This window comes from Chenopodium album, chromosome 4, assembly GCF_948465745.1.
Source record: "Chenopodium album chromosome 4, dcCheAlbu1.1, whole genome shotgun sequence".
Taxonomy (NCBI): Eukaryota; Viridiplantae; Streptophyta; class Magnoliopsida; order Caryophyllales; family Amaranthaceae; genus Chenopodium; species Chenopodium album.
Genome location: NC_137837.1, coordinates 18,389,962 through 18,410,799, shown reverse-complemented (window position 1 = coordinate 18,410,799; position 20,838 = coordinate 18,389,962). Strand labels below are relative to the sequence as shown.

The 20,838-nt window shown below is 35.5% G+C and overlaps 1 protein-coding gene across 1 annotated transcript; it reads left to right on the top strand.

Annotated features, from left to right (window-relative positions):
- Positions 1-1,275: 1,275 nt before the first annotated feature.
- Positions 1,276-5,243, top strand: LOC145627742 (uncharacterized). Its single transcript, XM_081680094.1, has 5 exons — positions 1,276-1,923; positions 2,524-3,205; positions 3,278-3,463; positions 4,067-4,632; positions 5,085-5,243. Exons 1-5 carry the CDS (start codon positions 1,276-1,278, stop codon positions 5,241-5,243), a joined length of 2,241 nt encoding a protein of 746 aa, XP_081536220.1.
- Positions 5,244-20,838: the final 15,595 nt, after the last annotated feature.

Genomic DNA, 20,838 nt, shown 5'->3' with positions numbered 1-20,838 from the left:
CTTATGCAAGACTTGATGCTCCCAGTATGAGCAATTTCAATACCAAAAGTAAGAAAAGTCAAGTGGGATTCTTGGGTCATTACCACAACAACTTGAGTCACATTTTCTTGTGATTTGGCACCCATTTAAAAGGGTATAGTTGGTGTATTCTCCTTGAATGAGATAAGAAAAAACTTTGTTAGAGTGCTTAAACCCCCAAACATTGTGTAAGGGGAGCCTTTCAGATAGAAAATTTTTAAAGTAATGGATTCAAAGATCATTGGTAGCTGACATTGAAAAATAACTTTCCTTGTTAATTTCCTCACGATCCTCCTGCACTAAATCAAAGACCCAAAAAATACAGTCTTTTGTTCTTCCACAAACCACTACTAGAAAACTGCCCATAAACACCTTGAATTCGAAACCCTACAAATTGAATCTGCAAAGTGAAATAGGCTAAAAACGCTTTTTCAAAATCAACCCTATAGAGGATAAAACATCCCAACCTCAAAACAACAAACAGAATTAACTCTTGTGAATTAAACTAAAGGACAAGCACATGCGAAGTCCTAACAACAACACCCTAAATTAAACTACCTCCCTTAGCCTCTATTCCATCCCACCAAGGAACAGACTAAGGAGCAAAAACATACCGCCCGAAACAATAGAAAATCCATGGACAGCCAACAAAAACTTCAAACAAAGGAACTCCAACTATTAGAAGCCAAATTACCAAACTTGTTAAGGAAAATAAACTAAACAAACACAACATAAAACTAAGAGATTACTCGAAAAAGGAAAAACAAAGACCTAATTAACTAAGAGAACTAAGGTTAAACTAACTAGAACAAGGAAAAAGAATACTTATGGGAGCAATAAAGCAAAAAACAAAACTACCTCACAATCGGAAATACACCCGAAAAACTTCGATAAGACATCAAGGCCAACGTAAGAAAGCCGCCCCACCTAAATTAAAGTTCGATTAAGCGAGAAAACCTATTGGAGGATATATTTTGGAGGATATATTTTGGATATATTTTGGGAAATTATTAGGATATATTTAGTTTCCATATTTTATGCTTAGTATATATTTTATGCCTAGCATAATATCTTTTTGATATCTTTGACTATTTCCTAATTCTATCGGGTTTGGGAACGATGTATTATTTATTGGCCATGGCCATCATGATTGTAATTCAAGTGATTGAGTTTATTCAATTTATCAAATTCTCTCTATATTTTAGCATGGTATCAAGAGCAGGTTAAAATTTCTTGTTTTTTTTCCAAACTTATAATATGGTCGGGGATGATGAAACATCTCCTATGTCACCCCCTCTCACACGTGTGGTTTCTGGAGTCCAGGGGGGGAAATATTCAGTCCATAGTGTTTCAAATGCAATTACGGGATTGCTTGGTAATGTTAATGTTCCCGATAATCGTTTGAATGGAAAATTTGATGCTACCTCTTGGATTATTAACACAGGGGCAACTCATCATGTAACCGGAGACAAATCTTGGTTGTTTGATATGCAGTGTCTAGAGTGTCCTGTTGGTCTTCCCAATGGTGACACCATATTGGCTTCTTTAATTGGTTCTGTTCGTTTGTCGGACAAGTTTATTCTAACCGGGGTTCTTTATGTTCCTAATTTGAGTTGCAATTTGCTTTCTGTGTCACAAATTATCGATGAGCTTAATTGTACTGTCCAATTTAACCCTTATATGTGTGTTGTACAAGATCAAACGAAGGAGCTGATTGGAACGGGAGTTAGGAGAGACAGATTATTCTATTTTAGCAATTCAGATTCGGTGAATCACGTTAATGTGGGTGAAGCAAGGACGACCTTGGAGTTGTGGCATCGTCGAATGGGTCATCCCTCAGAAAAAGTGGTTAAGTTACTTCCTCATGTTAGTGGCAATAAACATAATCTTTCTAAAGGGTGTGAGGTATGTATGCGTGCTAAACATCCTAGAGATAAATTTCCTTTGAGTGATAGTAGAGCTTCTAGGATTTTTGAGAAAATACATTGTGATTTGTGGGGTCCGTATCGACATGTTTCTTCGTGTGGAGCTCGTTATTTTTTAACTATTGTTGATGATTATTCCCGAGCTGTTTGGATTTACTTATTGGTTGATAAAACTGAGGTTTTTCGAATGTTTTTAGCATTTGTTGCTATGGTTGATAGACAATTTTCTCAAACCATTAAGGTTGTGCAAAGTGACAATGGCACAAAATTTAATTGTTTGCATGATTATTTTAGTGCTACTGGAATTATTTTTCAAACCTCTTGTGTGGGGACTCCACAACAGAATGGGAGAGTTGAGAGAAAACACAAACACATTCTTGAAGTTGGGAGAGCTTTAAGGTTTCAAGCCGATTTGCCTATTTATTTTTGGGGGGAATGTGTTCTTGCCGCGTCTAACCTAATTAATCGTACACCCACTCCCTTGTTACAAAATAAAACTCCATTTGAAATTTTGTTCCATAAACCTCCCTTATTCGATGCCCTTCGTACTTTTGGATGTTTGTGCTTTGCTCATAATCAGAAAACAAATGGGGACAAATTTGCAAGTCGAAGTAGGAAATGTATTTTTGTGGGATATCCCTTTGGGAAGAAAGGATGGAGATTGTATGACCTTGAGTCAAAAGTTTTTTTTGTGTCACGTGATGTGAAATTTGTTGAGGAAGTGTTTCCTTTTTGTAGTCCGGAAGTTGTGAATATAGAGTCCACGAATTTTGATCAAAATAATGATGTTCATACGGATTTCATGGAGTATGAGGTGTTTGATGATAATGAGGTAGTTATGGGAGACGAGAGCATTTTACAGATCAATGAACAAGCTGCCACGAGTGTCGAAAATATTGTCCAACACACGCAGCAGCCCGAGACAGATCATGTCGCAGCCTACCCGCAGCAGCAGGGGCCATCCCGCAGGCAGGCCGCGGAATCTGCTGCCCAGCAGCCTGTCTCCCCGCAAGAAGATGCCGCGGGCGCGGGAGGTGAGGTCGTGGGCGCGGGGTCGGCTTCCCAGCAGCAGCCCGTTAGTTCTGCCTTCCCCGATGGATTTTCATCGGGCGATGGGTCGAGTGACCACCGATCGAGTGTAGAACCCTTAGGTAGGGGGTTCCGTGAAAAAATTCCCAATGTCCGTCATCGTGATTATGTGAATCACTCAGTTTTTGCTAAAAATCCGTCTCCGTCCACTCCGTCTCCAATCCCTCCTTCAGGTACGCCTTACCCTCTAGCACACTATATAAATTGTGACATGTTTTCTGTGAATTATCGCAAATTTCTTGCAGCCGTTGTTTTGAGAAAGGATCCAAAATCCTTTAAAGAAGCAATGAAATCCGAAGGTTGGCGACGTTCTATGAAACAAGAAATAAGGGCATTGGAAGATAATGGAACTTGGACATTGGAGCATCTTCCTCCCGGCAAGAAAGCACTAGGTTGTCAATGGGTGTATAAGACGAAATTTTTGTCTAATGGTGATATTGAACGTCTCAAGTCACGTTTGGTTGTTTTTGGTAATCATCAAAGAGAAGGTATTGATTATGGTGAGACCTTTGCTCCGGTTGCAAAAATGACTACTGTTCGCGCTTTTCTTGCTATAGCAGTTTCAAAAAACTGGGAGATTCAACAGATGGATGTTCATAATGCTTTCTTACATGGTGATCTTGAAGAAGAGGTGTACATGAAATTACCTCCAGGTTTTGAGAGCTCGGATTCGAGTTTGGTGTGTCGTTTAAGAAAGTCTTTGTATGGGTTGAAACAAGCTCCGAGATGTTGGTTTGCAAAGCTCACTACAGCTTTGAAAGGGTACGGTTTTATTCAATCTTACTCTGATTATTCTCTTTTCACATACACTAAAGGCAATGTTCAGATTAATGTCTTAGTTTATGTTGATGATCTTATTATTTCTGGGAATGATTCTGCTGCATTAACTGTGTTCAAAGCTTATCTTGGTGACTGTTTCAAGATGAAGGACCTTGGTCCTTTGAAATATTTTTTGGGCATTGAAGTTGCTCGTAGTAAATCAGGTTTGTTTTTGTGTCAACGAAAGTACACCTTGGATATTGTTTCTGAAGCAGGGCTATTGGGTGCGAAACCAAGTGGTTTTCCGATTGAGCAGAACCACAAGCTTAGTCTTGCTAGTGGTGAGTTACTTGAGGATCCTGAGTCTTATCGTAGACTAGTAGGGCGGTTGATTTATCTCTCGGTGACTAGACCAGATTTGGCATATTCGGTTCATATTCTTTCTCAGTTTATGCACGAACTTCGGATTGAGCATTGGGAAGCAGCTCTCAGGGTGGTTCGTTATTTAAAGGGTACTCCAGGACAGGGTATTTTGTTAAGTGCAGATAGTGACCTGACTTTGCAGGGTTGGTGTGATTCAGATTGGGCGGCGTGTCCTCTTACCCGTCGTTCGTTGACTGGTTGGCTAGTTTTTCTTGGTAAATCTCCTATTTCGTGGAAAACCAAGAAGCAACCCACGGTATCTTTCTCTTCTTCTGAGGCTGAGTATCGGTGCATGGCTTCAACCACACATGAGTTGAAATGGTTGAAGGCATTGCTTTTGAGTTTGGGTGTCCAACACCCTAAGACGATCAAGTTGTTTTGTGATAATCAATCTGCTTTACATATGGCTCGAAATCCAGTTTTTCATGAAAGTACAAAACACATTGAGATTGATTGTCACATTGTTCGTGATGCTATTACAGAGGGCTTAATTGCTCCTTCCTATGTCTCCACTAAGGAGCAACTTGCAGATATTTTCACTAAGGCGCTAGGGAAGTCTCAGTTTGATCACCTTCTTTCCAAGTTGGGCATTTACAATCCCCATGCTCCAACTTGAGGGGGGGTATTGGAGGATATATTTTGGAGGATATATTTTGGATATATTTTGGGAAATTATTAGGATATATTTAGTTTCCATATTTTATGCTTAGTATATATTTTATGCCTAGCATAATATCTTTTTGATATCTTTGACTATTTCCTAATTCTATCGGGTTTGGGAACGATGTATTATTTATTGGCCATGGCCATCATGATTGTAATTCAAGTGATTGAGTTTATTCAATTTATCAAATTCTCTCTATATTTTAGCAAAACCCTAACCCTAACCTTAACTTCACCTTTATTGTTGAGAGACAATTAACAGAATTCATTTTTACGGCGGTGTTAAGAATAGCCTTGGATCCTGGTTTAATTGGAGAAGAAGCTAAACCACTTGACGACACCAAAAACGGGATTAACCACCGATGAACTTAAAGAACAAACCAGTTGTAGGAACTCCCTTGTTTCCTTTACCAAAAAAACATCTATAAAATAAAGCAAACAAAGAAGATCAGGACTTGTTGACGATGTCTAGGAGAGGGGTGCTGTGGGAAATATTTCAAGCATTAACCCAAACTTGAACCCCACTGTGATCATACACTTAAGCATGGTGGGGTCCAAAGGGAAGGAAGCTAGAGAAAAAGAGTCGCCAACAAGTTTTAGGAACTTGTAAACCGTTCACAGGGTGAAGGTTACACCCCTTAACGATCCAAGAGATCGTTAACTCCAATAGGTCTGGAACCAAGACTGGAAGTACGGGGATGAAGGTACATATCCAACCTAAAAGAGATTGAACCTGTCGTAATAATAGGCCTCTACTTTATTCTTCTCGTATTCATGTGTGCTTTCTGACTAACATGCAATCATTAGGATTAACCCTAAACCTGTTTAATCTATGTTGGTTGAATATTAATGCACAAATAAATCTATTATTGGCGATCACTTGAATTATAATCAAATTGACCCTAACCAAGATTATTAATTATCTTATTAAGTGTGATTACAAGTACAAATTCCCTTTAAACATGAATAAAAGGCGTGATCAAGCAATAACAATAAATATGATCAAGTAACATAATAATCATCAAAATAATTATAATCATAATTAAAATAATCATATCAAAGCTAAAGCATAATAATAGCAAGATCCTAGGCATGATACTGGCAAGATTAATAAAAAAACCCTAGCATGTCACTAAACAATAAAAATCAAAGCTTTAGACCTAACATGATACTAACATGATATTAGGAAAGAAAATAGGAAGCATTCTTTTAATCATACTTGATATTAGGAATTTTTAGTTATTACCTTAAACATCATACTAGGAAGCACTAAAACATCCTAAACATGATACTAGGAAACAATAAAACATCTTAAACATTATACTAGGAAAAACATCCTAAACATAATACTAGGAATCAAAATAACGATCTAAACATGATTTTTATATCATAATATCAATTAAACAATTAAAGTACTTACTTGGATGCCTCGTATCTCTTTCTAATAACAAAATACACACGTTAATAACTTCAAGGAAAGTAATAAAATCAAAGAATTAAATTAAATAATTTAAATAGAGATTTGGGACCAAACCCTCATAAGTTAAACCTTTCACGTCTAGGGCGAAGGAAACTTCGAACTTGGTTAGGTGTGTCTAGTGATAATGTATGCGGAATTGTGTTTGTAAAAGGCTAGGCTAGAAAGAGGGAGATATATAGAATCAAGAAAATCTTGTTGAATGTTGGTGATTTGAAAAAGGGGAGATATGACGTCTATTTATGGAGAAAAAAGAGGGTCGAAGAATAAGAAAAGAATTCGAATTTGAATCGAAATAAAACTCGATGGACAACAATTTTTACGGATTTGGTTTTTATCATATCTTTTGATCTAGAAGTTAAAATAAAGCATATAATATGTTGTTGGAAAAGCTCTTGAATTCTACTTTCCAACCCATTTAAAATAAGATTAAAATATTTTGTAGATAAAAATATATGGCCGAAATAGTGGAAGGGTTTCAGTTTTTGATAGACTTTTGTATCTCATTCATATCTTTTTTGTTATAGCTTGGATTTAATATTATAATATATCATTGGAAATATAATTTCAAGATCTATCCAACCATGTAATATTTAGATAAAGATTATGAGGCAAGAAAATAAAATCTTAATACATTCCACTTCGTATAAAACAAGGATTCTTAAAAGGAGTTGTTTTATTCAATTTCAAACTCTTTGAAACATAATTACCAATCCTAACTCCATTAGGATTCAAAAGAACCTTCTAGAGTATTCTATAAGACTATAATAAATCCTAATAGATTTAGGAATGATAATTAATAATAAGCCCTCCTCTAGATCATTGGGTCGTGTGTAAAAACCGGTTTGGGCCCAGTTTAGTATTTTGGCCATAACGTCCTCATTATTCATCGGAATTGGGCTTATAATATATCGTTGGAAAGGTATTTTAAAGACCTATTTAACTACAATATTATTGGACCAATATCATGGACCAAAATAAACTGGGATGCACGTTTTTCATAAATAAGGTAAGAAAATAAATATTTTCAAAAACAGAAAGAAGAGATATTTTAATAAAAACAACCACATCACTAGACTTTCCACACTTTCGCCTTGTTCGATAATTAAATGACATGAAAGGTATTCATCACTGGGTTTGTTTTTATGGAGACACATTGGGGTGTCTACAGAAGCCCCCACTTTGACTGAGTTTGGAGAAACGCAAGTTTTGAAAACAAAAGTCAAAGTATCAATAAGGACGAAGAATGATTCAGAACGTTCTGCGATCCTAAATCATTCTTGTAACGCCGATACCTACAAACTATCGTTAGTTAAAACAGATAAGAGAGTTAAGAAACGCGTATCTTGCACCATCGAGCACACGTCTCTGGGGGTAACCGTTTTGTTGCATTTGTTGTTGTGACAACTTTCCACAAGCTAGGGAACGCCACCTTGCTGTTTTAATGTTTAGGCGTCTCTGAACAATGGAGCTTTTCTGGATATGTTCACACGTCTTTGAACAAAAAGCTTTGACGATCTTCCTCAAGCTAGGGGATACCGCCTGAAGACTGCCACGCCTGTAACTGCCTCCAATTTCCGCTATGATAGTCTTCTGCGAGCCAGATAATACTATCGAAGATTGCTTCGCCTGAAACGACCTTCTACCGCCTTGTAACCATCTTCCACAATCAAGGGAATATGATCAAAGATTGCTCTGCCTGAAGCCATCCTTAGTTGTTGCGATACTTTAGGTGATGAAAATCCTCTTTTCTTTGGGAATAGTTGCCAACACAACTCTTGTATGATGTATGACAATCCGATTTGGGGAAAGTTGTCAATGCCACATAACAATCCATCCTTGGAAATTTTGCTATAATGAAGCGACAATCCGTATCTCGGAAAATTTGCCAAAATCCAATTTTGGGAAAAGTTGCCAATGTTTCGTAACAATCTGTTATAAGAACCTTGCTACGATCGACAATCCACATCTTGGAATATAACTCTTGAAAGCAATCCACCTTGGAAATTTGCCAATGCTATGCGACAACCCTTTTGGAAAAATATTTCTACAATTGACAATCCGCGTCTTGGAACATTTGCAAAAAAGAGTTGACCGGCAATCCACTTCTGGACAATTTGTCACTTACTAAAATGAATGACAATCCACGTTGAGGAACCTTTGCCGAAATTTATGATGAGTAGAGACCTACAACAATCCTTTGGGAAATTTTTCCATAGGGAACTGGGTGTATGACAATCCAATCTCGGAAAACTTGCCAGCAATGACAATCCGAACTTGGAAAAAATTGCCAAACAGAGAAGGAGCACGACAATCCATGCTTGGAGACTTTGTCAGGGATGACAACCCAATCTTGGAAAAATTGTCGTTGAAGAAGATGCACGACTGTAGACACCCATTTGTGTCTCCTTAAAACCAAACCCGGTGATGAGTGCCTTTCACGTCGAATCATAATCGAATGAAACGAAGTGTGGAAAGGTCTAGTGTTGCGGAAAGTTTTATTTCTTTTCTCTTCTCCCTGTTTTTGAAAACTTTATTTTAAGAAAACAGCCAATCCAGTTGGGTTGGTCCATGATATGGGTCCAATAGTGGTGTAGTTGGATGAGGCTTGCAAAGACCTTTCCAACAATATATTATAAGCCCAATTCCGATGAATATTGAGGAAGTTATGGCCAATTTACTAAACTGGGCCCGGTTTGAGCTTTATGTACGGCCCAATGATCTAGGGGAGGGCCTAATATAATTTATCATTCCTAATGCAATTAGGAATGGTTTTAGTCTTCTAGAACATTCTAGAAGGTTCTTTATCATTCCTAATTCAATTAGGACTTTTCAGAGTTTTAATCAAGATCAAATAGCATTTTCGATGGAATTATATTATTTTATCTTCCAGTACGGGAAATTTATCAGATTTTCGAAAACGCGTTGAAAACCAGTTTGGCGTCCAACCCCAGGCCTTGGCGCCTGGAACCAGGCTTGGCGCCAGGCGCTAGCCACTAGTGCTGGCGCCAACTAGCCAGGGCTGGCGCCAATGCTGTTTTGCGATCGTCAGACTCTGTTTTGTTAAATTATCTTTTTTGGATGATTTTCTCTATAAATATCGTATCAAAAACTTTGTTTTCATTCATCAATTCTCATCAACTCTCTTCATTCACAAGTTTTCATTCACCAATTACCATTCGTCTAATTCTCTTCATTCGCAATTCATTCATCATTCATCTCTCATTCATCAATTCTCAATAACATTAATTCTTTAGCATTCTTTTCTTTTTTCAATTCTTTCTTGCTTTTTCATACAAAATTCCGCATTCACAAGATCTAGAAACACCTAGCCATATTCGAAGTTGCCTTCGCCCTAGACGTGAAAGGTTTTAATTTCTAAGGGTTTGGTCCCAAATCTTTATTTCAATTATTTAATTTAATTGCTTTGATTATTATTTTCCTTGAAGTTACTAACGTGTGTATTTTGTTATTAGAAAGAGGTACGAGGCATCCAAGTAAGTACTTTAATGGTTTAATTAATATTATGATGTAGAAATCATGCTTAGATTGTTATTTTAATTCCTAGTATCATGTCTAGGGTAACTTTAATATTAAGTATGATTAAAAGTACGATGCTTCCTATGTTCTTCCTGATTTTAATTCATGTTAGTATCATGTTAGGGCTAAAGATTTGATTTTTATTGCTTAGTGACATGCTAGGGTTTGTTATTAATCTTGTTAGTATCATGCCTAGGATCTTGCTATTTTTATTATGCTTTAATATTAACATGAATATGATTATGATTATAATTGTTATAATGATTATGAATATTATTAATATGATGATTATTTTCTTTTATGATTATTATCATGATTATTTCAATTATAATTTATTTTTATAATGATGATATTCATTATTATGTTGCTTGATGCTTATTATTTATTGCTTGATCACACCTTTTATGTATGTTAAAGGGAATTTGTACTTGTAATCACGCTTAATAAGATATTTAATAATCTTGTTAGGGTTAATTGTGATTATAATTCAAGTGATCGCCAATAATAGTTTATTTGTGCATTAAATTCAACCAACATAGATTAAACAGGTTTAGGGTTAATCTATTGATTGCATGTTAATCAGAAAGCGCACATGAATACGAGCAGAATAAAGTAGAGGCCTATTATTAGGGCAGGTTCAATCTCTTTTAGGTTGGATTTGTACCATCATCCCCGAACCCTTATTTGGTTCATGGCCTTAAGGAGTTTACGATCTCTTGGATCGTTAAGGGGTGTAACCTTCACCTCGTGAACGGTTTACAAGTTCCTTAAAAACTTGTTGGCGACTCTTTTGCTCTATCTTCTTCCCTTTTGGACGCCACCGTACTTTAGTGTATGATCAAAGTGGGGTTCAAGCTAGTGGGATTTTAAAGGCTTGAAATTATTCCCTACAACGACAATCCATATTTGGAAATATTGTCAGTTGGGGATGACAATCCAATCTTGGAAAAATTGTCGTATAAGTGCTTGTTTTTGAACCGATGCTTTGGTGCTTGTAATGAGCCAATGCTTAGGCGCTTAAGCTAAGTGAGACGATTGTCGTCACGTCAATCACTTACTGCGATTTTAATCGAGCCGACTACTAATCATGTCAATTTGCTTATAGAGGCTAACTGGCGTACCAAGGAACCCAATCAATTAATATGACCGTCGTTAGGCCGATCGACAATCAAATATGATTGCAATCAAGCTGACTCTATTTGATTTTCTAAGTTGTTTGCGTTATTTTGCTTCAAACTTATTGTAAATCTTACCCGTCCGTCTGGGACATAGTGTACCTGCATTTACATTTTAGACTATAGGAATTTGCTCATGTAATTAGGGTTGACCTAAGACTTAGTGTTGCTTAACTCAATTACTTGACATGACTCAAGGTATGACTTGACTCACTAATGACTCACTTCGTGTGACTCATGTGTGCATAGTGTTGACTCGATATGACTCAATGCGTACATGACTCGAAATGCAGAAAAAACAAAAATTTCTGTCATTTTTGTGGAGGGTACTGACTTTCTCCCGAAAAAGAAAGACGCGAAAAAAGAAAGAAGCGAAGTTTTTGAAGGTGCATGTTGAATGAGCTTAGCCAAGTATATGCGTTTGATCCTGTCTCCCAAGGTGAAAAGGTTAATTCATCCTAGGCTATCCTAGTTGACTCAATAATGAAAGTATGTAGGTAACTTAGGCACGGAGGCTAAGCACTTCATACTTTGTGATGCGATAACGATTACAAGTGATGAGTTATTTTGATATGACAAGGCATGCTTTAGCGTTGTGTTAAGATTTCATGACAAAGAGTTCCTAAGGGAAGTATATTTGGTCATGTATCTGTGATGTGTGTGAAAGTGATACTAAAGTTAGGCCGCAAAGGCTAAATGTAAGGAAAGATATTATTTAAAGAAGAGTCAAATGATGGTGACTATTAGGCTAGGTAAGCTAATGATGTGAGGATCTAGCCCCCAAGTCTAGCTATAAGTAGATAGGTATAAGCATAGGAAATTCCTCGATATGATCATGGTGTGAGTGTGTGAATGTGAATATGAATGCATTTTTATTACGGCCGCACCTCGATGTGAGGTTGCCTACGTATCCGTTAGGAATCAGGCCGAGCGTAGCTCTAGCTGAACCTCCCACAAGTGTGTGTATACCTCAAAAAGGTCTTTTTAAGGGTTGTAACGTGGTTAGGCTAAAGGTTATAGAAGAAAGGGATAAAGGCTCAAGACCCTAGATAAACCCCCAAGGTATTAAACCTTGCTTTTGAATCTTTATATTTTTATGCTTGAGACTTTCTACTCTTTTTTAGCTCTCTCTTTTGCTTTAGCATTTATTTTATTTTTATAAGTGTGGGCAATCTCGATCATGCGGTCGATCACTCACTTGGCATTCATTTTTCTTAGGCACGGTACCGAGCACTCGATAAGAAACGCAATCTGAGACGTTTTCATATCAAAGACATTGGAATACTTGCCCTTTTGAAGTCACTCAAGCTTTTGTTCTTTGAAAATTGCATAAGTTACACACCATCCCATCCCAAGTTTAGGTAGATATGGGTTGAAAAATGAAAGGTCTATCGTTAGACAAATCTCAAAGTGGTTTATCAAAAAAGGATTGCATATTTGAAGGGTGAAAGGTGATATGATGTGGATACAAGGGGTGCCTAAAATCATTAGTATACCTTGTGCTTAATTTGGCTTTTTTTTTTATGCAATGCAATGCAATGATTATATGCAAGGAAATAAATGCTCATTTTATTAAAAGGAAAAAGGGAACATACAAAATTAGAATCTAAAGAAAATAAAAGGTGCCTATTGCTAGACTTATTGGGGAAAGAATAGATAAAAGAAATAAAAAAGAAGGTCATGAAATCTTATTGTCAAAGCTCGCCTTGTATCTTTTTCTTTATCATCACCTAGTCTTCTTGCTAGCTAGAGGTAATGGGATCTTGTTTGCTTCTACGAGATCTTGAATGAGATTTTGAAACTTGTAGCATTCATTGGTTGTATGACCATTTCCTTGATGGTTCTTGCAATAACAATTGGGATCCTATCTTGAAGATCGCTTTTCTGGCATTGGATCCTCGGTAGGGCCAATAGGTTTGATTAATCCTCGATCATAGAGACGATCGAAAGCAACATCATAGGTCATTCCAATGGGTGTGAGTTCTCCTTTGGGTTTCCTTTTGGATCCTTGATTGTCCATGGCTAAGCCTTCATTGAGATCAAAGGTACTAACATTGTTACTAGAGTGGGCGCTTTTGGAAGAAGAAGGATTGTCGTACTTCTTTCCTTTCCATCCACTGTTGTTACTATTGTTAGTAGCTTTTTGCTTTGCGAGGTCATCTTCGATTTCAATACCGATGTCATTAACGGCCTTGAAAGTATTCAAATTATGTTGATATTTTAAATGCTTTACTTATCTTGGATATTCTTGATAAACATCCTTATAGACTCTCTTTCGGTGGGCACCTCAATCATCTTAGCAGAAGTTTCCCTCCACTTATTAAAGAAAGAAGTATATCCTTCATTCTCTTTTTGTCTTAGCATCTCAAGTTGTCTATAATCGGTTTCGACTTAAATATTACACTTATATCTATCAATGAAAGCGTTTACAATAACATCCCAGGTAGAAGTTTTCTCTTTATCAAGAGAAAATAACCATTGTTGACAAACGGTTTCAAGAGATAAAGAAAACAAGGAATGAAAGACTTTCCTATCAATTCCCTTAATGTTCATTATAGTTTCAAAGGCTCTTAAGTGGAAATAAGGATTATCTGTTGCCATGAACTTAGGGATGTCAATGGCATTGAACTTCTGCGGAATAAGCTCCTTGTCCACCGAGACCCCTTGCGAGCTAATGCCCAGGAATCTATAGTCATTAGATATCTTGCTCAAACTCTCTTGCATGAGCTCCATTTGTTGTTGCTTCACAGGGTCATTGATTTCAATTGTTAGGGTCCTTAGCACCTCAGTAACACTAGCCATTTGCTTCTTAAGCTCATTGACTTCTTCTTGACTTGTCATTATCTTCTTAGCTTTTCTTTTTCGACCAACCGGTTTATCATAAAGTTGTACTTGAATAAAGGTATTGTCTTTGATTAATCGTCCTTCTCTTCTTGACTAAGTACTATGGAAAGGGAAATTAAGGATATTCACTGTTAATTATTTGACTCAAACTCTATTCAACATGCAATAGATGGAAAGAGGTTGGAAGAATGAATATTGTGATATAGAGAAAGCATGTAGAAAATGGAAAAATGATGTAGATGGGGATATATAGAAGAATTTAGGAATAAAGTGGACCCCAACTCAAATGACGGAAAAACCGACTCATGCATGAACCTAAGACATGGTTATGGTGTGAAAAGAGTATGTACAAAGTATGTGCTAAGACTAGTGAGTGTAGGTGACATGTTAAGACTCGTGTCATGACCATGTGACTAGACTCAAGCAAAGACTAAGTTAAGACCTCACGTATTTTCATTAAACTGGACAGGCTGTGGTATTTTAGTTATAAATTGTTATCTGTGCCTCTTATTGGGACGTAACTAACGCCATATTAAAGATAAAACTCGGGGCTATAGATCCATAGGCTGTACGAATCGTAACTCTTTCTAGAACTCCGTCTATGACAAAAACAAGTTGAAGCTTGTGCAGTATACGAGAATAAAATTCCGGGTTGACTTAAAGGAACTATGACTCGATTTTAAGTTTATTTTTTTTAGCTCAAATTAATTAATCAATTAATTAAGCAAAGCCTTTTAGTCATTGGTTAATTTATTAATCCTTATTTACAAACACAAGTCAAACCAAACGGTTAGTAAAAACACATAGAGTATGAACAACAAATAATGCACAAGTAGTCAAGTAGGTACAATATGATGCAATGAGTTTACAACCTAACCATGGCTCTAGTTATCTAAAGTTAGGGATATGGGTTAGTCAAAGAGGGTCTATGGTTATGAGTCTGGATGCACCGCGTGGAAGCCTTACCTTTTGAAGGGTTGGCGCGAGTGGATGGGACCCCACGAGTTAAACTCGCTTCCATGGTTTGATGAATTCAACATTCTCGGATGTACCCTTTGTTGCTCAGAGCGTTCAATAAGGTATATGGAGCATGAATTCCCAGAGATTTATATCCATATGTAGAACACATATGGGTTTCAGAATAGTGAGAAAAACTCAATCAGGAAGTAGAATCAAGCCAACAGTGCTAGAACAGGTCAAAATTAGAACTCATATTTCTGGCTCGCTATTGGAAGAACGCAGCGCCAGCTAGCAGAGACTGTCGCCGGGATATGAGCCATGTCGCCTGGCGACATAATTGTTGCTTGGCGATAGAGCCATATTTTCGGTGATAGGCTCTGTTTTCTAAATGCTAGTTCCTACATGCCTTACCAGCTGTCTGTGTTCTTAAAATTTTCCAGTTTTTTGCAGCATTATTTCAATTCTAGTTGTGAAAGATATTCATCAAATTTCCTACGTGTAAAAATCCTATGTTTTTGACTCATTACGGATGGTATTCCCAATGAGAACCCTTTTTATGCATATGACAATAATGTTAATCAAAATTATGCACATGAAATACTTAGAACTTTTCGAGTCTCATCCACTCATTCTAAATCATTGCCGAAATAAATTTCAAGAATTAAAATAGAAATCCTCCCCAGTGGAGTCACCAAAAAACTGTGGGGAATATTTCAAGCATTAACCCAAACTTGAACCCCACTGTGATCATACACTTAAGCATGGTGGCATCCAAAGGGAAGGAAGCTAGAGCAAAAGAGTCACCAACAAGTTTTAGGAACTTGTAAACCGTTCACAGGGTGAAGGTTACACCCCTTAATGATCCAAGAGATCGTTAACTCCAATAGGTCTGGAACCAAGACTTGAAGTTCGGGGATGAAGGTACAAATCCAACCTAAAAGAGATTGAACCTGTCGTAATAATAGGCCTCTACTTTATTCTTCTCGTATTCATGTGTGCTTTCTGACTAACATGCAATCATTAGGATTAACCCTAAACTTGTTTAATCTATGTTGGTTGCATATTAATGCACAAATAAATCTATTATTGGCAATCACTTGAATTATAATCAAATTAACCCTAAACAAGATTATTAATTATCTTATTAAGCATGATTACGAGTACAAATTCCCCTTAAACATGCATAAAAGGCGTGATCAAACAATAACAACAAATATAATCAAGCAACATAATAATCATCAAAATAATAATAATCATAATTAAAATAATCATATGAACGCTAAAGCATAATAATAGCAATATCCTAGGCATGATACTGACAAGATTAATAACAAACCCTAGCATGTCACTAAACAATAAAAATCAAAGCTTTAGCCCTAACATGATACTAACATGATATTAGGAAAGAAAATAGGAAGCATTCTTTTAATCATACTTGATATTAGGAATTTTTAGTTATTACCCTAAATATGATACTAGGAAACAATAAAACATCCTAAACATGATACTAGAAAACAATAAAACATCCTAAACATGATACTAGGAATCAAAATAACAATCTAAACATGATTTCTATATCATAATATCAATTAAACAATTAAAGTACTTACTTGGATGCCTCGTATCTCTTTCTAATAAAAAAATACACACGTTAATAACTTCAAGTAAAGTAATAAAATAAAAGAATTAAATAAAATAATTTAAATAGAGATTTGGGACCAAAACCTCATAAGTTAAACCTTTCACGTCTAGGGCGAAGGAAACTTCGAACTTGGTTAGGTGTGTCTAGTGATAATGTATGAGGAATTGTGTTTGTAAAAGGCTAGGCTAGAAAGAGGGAGATAGAATCAAGAAAATCTTGTTGATAGTTGGTGATTTGAAAAAGGGGAGATATGAAGTCTATTTATGGAGAAAAGAAGAATAAGAAAAGAATCCGAATTTGAATCGAAATAAAACTCGATGGACGACAATTTTAGCAGATTTTGTTTTTATCATATATTTTTTTATCCAGAAGTTTAAATAAAGCATATAATATGTAGGTGGAAAACTCTTGAATTATAATTTCCAACCCAATTAGAATCATATTAAAATATTTTGTAGATAAAAAGATATGGCCGAAATAGTGGAAGTGTGTCAGTTTTGGATAGACTTTTGTATCTTATTCATATCTTTTTCGTTATAGATTGGAGTTAATATTATAATATATCATTGGAAAGATAATTTCAAGATCTATCCAACAATGTAAGATTTAGATAAGATTATGAGGTACGAAAATAAAATATGAATATATTCCACTTCGTACAAAACAAGGATTCTTAAAAGGAGTTATTTTATTTAATTTCAAACTCTTTGAAACATAATTACCAATCCCAACTCCATTAGGGTTAAAAAGAACCGTCTAGAGTATTCTAGAAGACTATAATCAATTCTAATAGGTTTAGGAATAATAATTAATAATATGCCCTTTTCTAGATCATTGGGCCGTATGTAAAAACCGGTTTGGGCCCAGTTTAGTATTTTGGCCATAACTTTTTCATTATTCATCAGAATTGAGCTTATAATATATCGTTGGAAATGTCTTTTAAAGCCCTATCCAATTAATTTATTATTGGACCAATATCATGTTCCAAACTAAAATGGGATGCACGTTTTTCATAAATAGGGTAAGAAAAGAAATATTTTCAAAAACAGAAAGAAGAGATATTTTAATAAAAACAACCACATCACTAGACTTTCCAAACTTTCGCCTTGTTAGATAATCAAATGACATAAAAGGTATTCATCACTGGATTTGTTTTTAGGGAGACACATTTGGGTGTCTACAGGTGCCAATTGCCGGCAAGCAGGGGTTGAGAACAAAGGAAGCGGTTGGAGGATAAGGTTGGGGTTTTCTAGAGAAAGAAGCGTGCAAAGGTGATGATAATTTTGAAGGATTTTTTGTGAAAAACTACCTTTTGTATACAACTTTTTGTGAACAACTACCTTTTAAAAAAATTGTTGTAAATGAGTACCTCTTTAAAAAAAAATGTTGTAAGGGACTACCACTTGCCGAAATCTGGCCGCTGACTCACTTTTCCGGCGTTGACTAGACCACGTGGCGGCCTTTTCCCCGTTTTCAACCACCCCCACCCTCTCCTCCTCCTCCCTTTTCTAGTTTTCGACCACTCCTACCCATTTTCCCCTCTCCTCCTCCTCCTCCCTTTTCCCCGATGGAGACGGTGGCGTCACGGCGAGGTTGTGTGACGCAAATGGTGCCGAATTCGGCAAAACCATGTCAGAAGAAGAGGATTTGGGGAGGTTGGGTACTTTTGCCGGAACGAGTTTTTCCGATTATGACAATGACGAGTTTGTTCTTGACTATTTCAACAATAATGTCTTCGAATTGAAGAATTGGGAACTTGTCCATTGGATTGGAGTTGAGGAAGTAGTGGTTGCGCCACCGTTAGATGGAGTATTTGGGCAGGACGACTGAGGTGGAGGTGACGGCGAGGGGGTAGGAGTGGTCGAAAACTAGAAAAGGGAGGAGGAGGAGAGGGTGGGGGTAGTTGAAAACGGGAAAAGGGCCGCCACGTGGTCTAGTCAACGCCGGAAAAGTGAGTCAACGACCACATTCCGACAAGTGGTAGTCCCTTACAACATTTTTTTTAAAAGAGGTAGTCATTTACAACATTATTTTTAAAAGGTAGTTTTTCACAAAAAGTTGTATATAAAAGGTAGTTTTTCACAAAAAATCCAATTTTGAATAAATTAAAAATTAAATTAATGTGATGATAGTTCAGAAAACATTTTAGTCCTACACTAACTTTTATATGTGGCCAGCCAACATGGGGTTACTCAATTAGGGTTATAGTGGTTAATTAGTTAGTATTGTAATTTTAAGGGTTACTGTGTCATTATTGTTGTAGGACCTACTTTGTTATTTCATAGTACTTAACGATAGGTTGTCGTACACTTGTCAGATAAAATCCTAAAAAAAAAACCAACTAACAATAAAGTAGGGTTAGTAGGGTCAAATTAACAGAGAGATGACTATTCAATCTAACTTCAAAATAATTGGAGAAACTAAAATATGTAACAAAATTCGAGTACTATTAGCTTCTACACTTTTTTTGAGTACTAGGTAGGATTCGTAGGAAGAGAAAAAAGAAGAAAGCGATATCTTATAATAATTTAAGAGATGTTATTCCAACTTCTCACCACATCACTTCAAAACCTAAATCCTTTAATTATGTACTCTCTCTCTCTCTCTCTCTCTCTCTCAACTTTAGAATTTTTTTTTTAAAAAAAACTTCAAATAGCTTCCACTTTCTCTTTTACTATTTTACAATATGAAATATATCTCCATATGTAATTGCACTTTTTTATAGCGACGTTCAACCACAAGCATATTTTTATTTTTTTGATCATGAAAAAAGTTAATATATATGAACAACCCACTTTACTTAATATTACTAATATACACACTAATTTTTTAACCATATATTAGAAGAAATTTATATTATAATTGTACTTTTTTATTTCCCAACTTTTTAGCACGACTCATGAAAACTTCAATATTAAAGTAATATGTATTTTATTTATTTTTTAAAAAAAATAAAAATAGCCACAGTAAGTTCACTAACTTTATATGTGGCTGGCCACTTTATGGAGTTACTCGATTAGTGTTATAAGGGTTACTCCATTACGGTTATAGATGTTACTTAGTTAATAATATAGTGGTTACTCTCTTAATGTTTTAGGGGTTACTTTATTCAGGGCTACTAAAAAAAAGTATAATAAGGGATTACCCTGTCAATATAATAAGGGTTACTCCATTTCTCTACTAGTGACCATACGGTGTTGCAGCGTACATAAAACGCACTAGCATAAGTTCGTTCTACTATTTTCTTATAAAAGAGAAAAAAAAACTTTCTACATTGTTTTTTATATTTTTCAAAATTATTAAATAACTACCTTATTATTAATTTAGAAGTCATCAAAAGTAAAAAGAAAATTAATAAGACTATATCAAAATAAATTTATATTATTTTTTAAAAAAATTGTTATTTATTTTAATATCTTACTTTATGATATATATCCCGTGTATTTTGCACGGGTACACTCTAGTGCAATGTAAAATGTAAAGCTCCCTCAAATTTGTAAACCCATGCATTGTACAAGTAGAAATTAGTATTATATACTCTTGGAGTACTATGGATCATGGTACTCCTTACACAATATGTTTGAGTTATTTTGTGTACACTTTATGTTATTTTGCTTAAATGTTGTGTTATTTTGTTACAACAATATGTTATTTACTTATCTAATTCAACCTCAACTCATGCTATTTATAATTCATATAAAATAACAAATACTTATTTAAAAATAACATATATATAAATTGAATAATAATAAGTTCACATCAAAATAACATTAACATCATTGTGTTTTAAGACTTCGTGAAGAGAATCGAACACTTCTAAATTTCTGGACATGAACATATTTGAACCCTTAAATGGCTTAAAATCAATTGATTTCTAAGAAACCTAGAAAATTGGAAGAAGAAAATAGGAGAGAGAAAGTGTCTTTGATGGAGTTGGAGTAGTGTGAGGAAGAGATAGTGAGAATGAGAGGTTGATTTCAGGGAAAACAGAAAATTGGAAGAAGAAATGAAGAGAGAGTGTATGATTTTGAGTTGAAGTAGCTGAGAGGAAAAAGGAGAGTGAGAGTGGGAGGAAGATGACCGAGAAAAAGGGCGAAATAATATACATTTACTTAAAAATAACATATATATATATATATATATATATATATATATATATATATATATATATATATATATATATATATATATATATATATATATATATATATATATATATATGAATTGAAATAATAAGAAGTTAACATCAAAATAACATGAATTTTATAAACTTGGATTACCGTGTGCATGGTATTCCAGGAGTAATATAGAAATAGCGACGTA